The sequence below is a fragment of the Urtica dioica genome, chromosome 3 (assembly GCF_054948205.1).
Source record: "Urtica dioica subsp. dioica isolate 48M chromosome 3, U.dioica_male_clone48M_v1_H2, whole genome shotgun sequence".
Taxonomy (NCBI): domain Eukaryota; kingdom Viridiplantae; phylum Streptophyta; class Magnoliopsida; order Rosales; family Urticaceae; genus Urtica; species Urtica dioica.
In genome coordinates, this window is record NC_142758.1 from 41,829,030 (window position 1) to 41,831,323 (window position 2,294).

The 2,294-nt window shown below is 33.7% G+C and overlaps 1 protein-coding gene across 1 annotated transcript; it reads left to right on the forward strand.

The window, feature by feature from the left end:
* Nucleotides 1-890: 890 nt before the first annotated feature.
* On the forward strand, nucleotides 891-1,922 carry LOC149402861 (uncharacterized). The gene has a single exon (XM_089608546.1). It carries the CDS (start codon nucleotides 891-893, stop codon nucleotides 1,920-1,922), a length of 1,032 nt encoding a protein of 343 aa, XP_089464672.1.
* Nucleotides 1,923-2,294: the final 372 nt, after the last annotated feature.

The following is a 2,294-nucleotide window of genomic DNA, read 5'->3' on the forward strand; positions in this document are numbered from 1 at the left end:
CATACTCCCTTTTTTATAAATTCTCATCTTATTAGTGTTTAAAAGGTATTTCAATTGAAGTTATTCCTTTTGGTTTTATAACGCGTTATCAGCACGACACTCTCGTCAAGATCAATTCGAAGGTATAATACTCTAAACACTAAAACTCGTATAACTATTATTTATTGTATAATACCAAATTACTATACACAGGAGGCTCTGCATGACACCTTATGGTAATATGATGTGATTTACAATATTTTTAACTTCGTTAATGTATAACATCATAATACTATATACATGGAAGGCTCTACCTCCTTATAGTAAAATGATGTGAACTACATCTTACTTGTAATTAATATCAATTTTCTATATACAGGAGGCTCTGCCACCTTATAGAAAAATGCTATTAATTGCAAATTTATTTTAACTGCTCTAATTAATATTTTACTTTGATTGGCTATATCATTTCAATACTCGTACATATACATATTGTTTATTACACATTGTTATACTTAAATATAATAATTTTTACCACAAAATTAATAAATACCCAACGGTAATATAACGGCTATAAACGGCTATATTTTACCTTATAAATACAAATCTATTCAACTCATTTTTAACCACACAAAAATTTCAAATTTTTCTACCTCATACATATTTTTCTCTTCTCCTACTATTTTTCGGTACAAGCTCAAAATGTCTCGCTTACTACTAGTCTTTATTGCCATATTTATTGTTATGTTTAATGCTTATACTATTACCATAGAAATTCCACCGAATGAATTTAATTTCATTGTAGTAATGTTTGGATTCATGTATTTATTTTTATTCCTTACAATTCTTGTAGACTTATATGTCTTTAATTATTAATCTAAGAAATTTTATATTTCATAATAGTTATCATCATGGCAAATCTCGTCAAGCTCGATTTCAGTCCTCTAGACATCACAGGCCAAAACTACATGCCCTGGAAGGTAGATGTAGAGATGCATCTGGAATCTTTGGGTTTACTAGAAACACTTTCTGAAGAAAATACCTCGTCAAATATAGACAAGGCAAAATTTTTAATTTTCCTTCGTCGACATCTTGACGAGGGATTGAAAAGTGAATACCTCACCACCAGAGATCCAAGTTTACTCTGGAAGGAGTTAAGGGACAGATATTTTCACCAAAAGGAGATCATGCTTCCAGTATACCGTGATCAATGGAACGCTTTACGGTTCCAAGATTTCAAAAAAGTCAGCGAATATAACTCTGCGATGTTCCGAATAGTATCTCATCTGAGATTTTGTGGAGACCAAGTGACAGATCATCACATGCTGGAAAAATATCGTGTTCGAGGATTTACGAAATATTCTGAACTAATTACTTGTCTTCTAATCGCAGAGAAGAATAATGAATTGTTGATAAAGAATCATCAATCCCGTCCGACAGGTTCAAAAGCGTTACCTGAAGTAAACGTTGTCAACTCCGAAGAACCTGAACAACGAAACTATGTTCCGGGTCGAGGACGAGGTCGAGGTCATGGTCGTGGTCGTGGTCGTGGTCGTGGTCATGGTCGCGGACGTGGATACGGACGTGGTCGAAGTGGTTATAATCATAACCATTCTTACAATACCACGAAAGACTATCATAAGAAGCAGCAAGATGAAAAGAATCACGATTATCCACACAAAAAGGGAAAATACCCAAGTACTTCCAAGGGTATTGAAGATGTTTGTCATAGATGTGGCACAAAAGGACACTGGTCTAGAGTTTGCCGTGTTCCTCAATATTTGTGCAATCTATATAAAGCATCCTTGAAGGGGAAAGAAAGAGAGGTCAACTTTATTGACCAAGAACCTTTAGGTGACTCCACTCATCTTAATGCTTCCGACTTCGATGGTGATCTTGTGCACACTGTTGTTGATTCTGCTGCTTTCACAGAAGACTTCTAGATTAATGATGCATGTATGTTTTTCCCATGCTTGGGAATGAAGCAAAGTCCAATATTTTACCTAGTTACTTAAATATAAATATGTATAATATATGTAATATTTTTCAAGACTATGTAACACATTAGTATTATATGATATAAGTACATTTTTCTCATTAACTTTATTTTTGTTTTAATATGAAGTTATCATATGGAAAAAGCAAATTGTGTGGCGAACCAAATGGTTGGTACTGGAGAAATCTGCATACCGGATAGTGGAACAACGCATACTATTTTGAATGATAAAAAGTTTTTCTCAATGATAAAACCAACGAAAACTTTTGTGAATACGATATCAGGTCCTGGATTGCATTACACAAACTCACACACCACA

Bases quoted from the DNA above. Each gene is read 5' to 3' on its own strand.
- LOC149402861 (XM_089608546.1), top strand. From the start codon at position 891: ATGGCAAATCTCGTCAAGCTCGATTTCAGTCCTCTAGACATCACAGGC.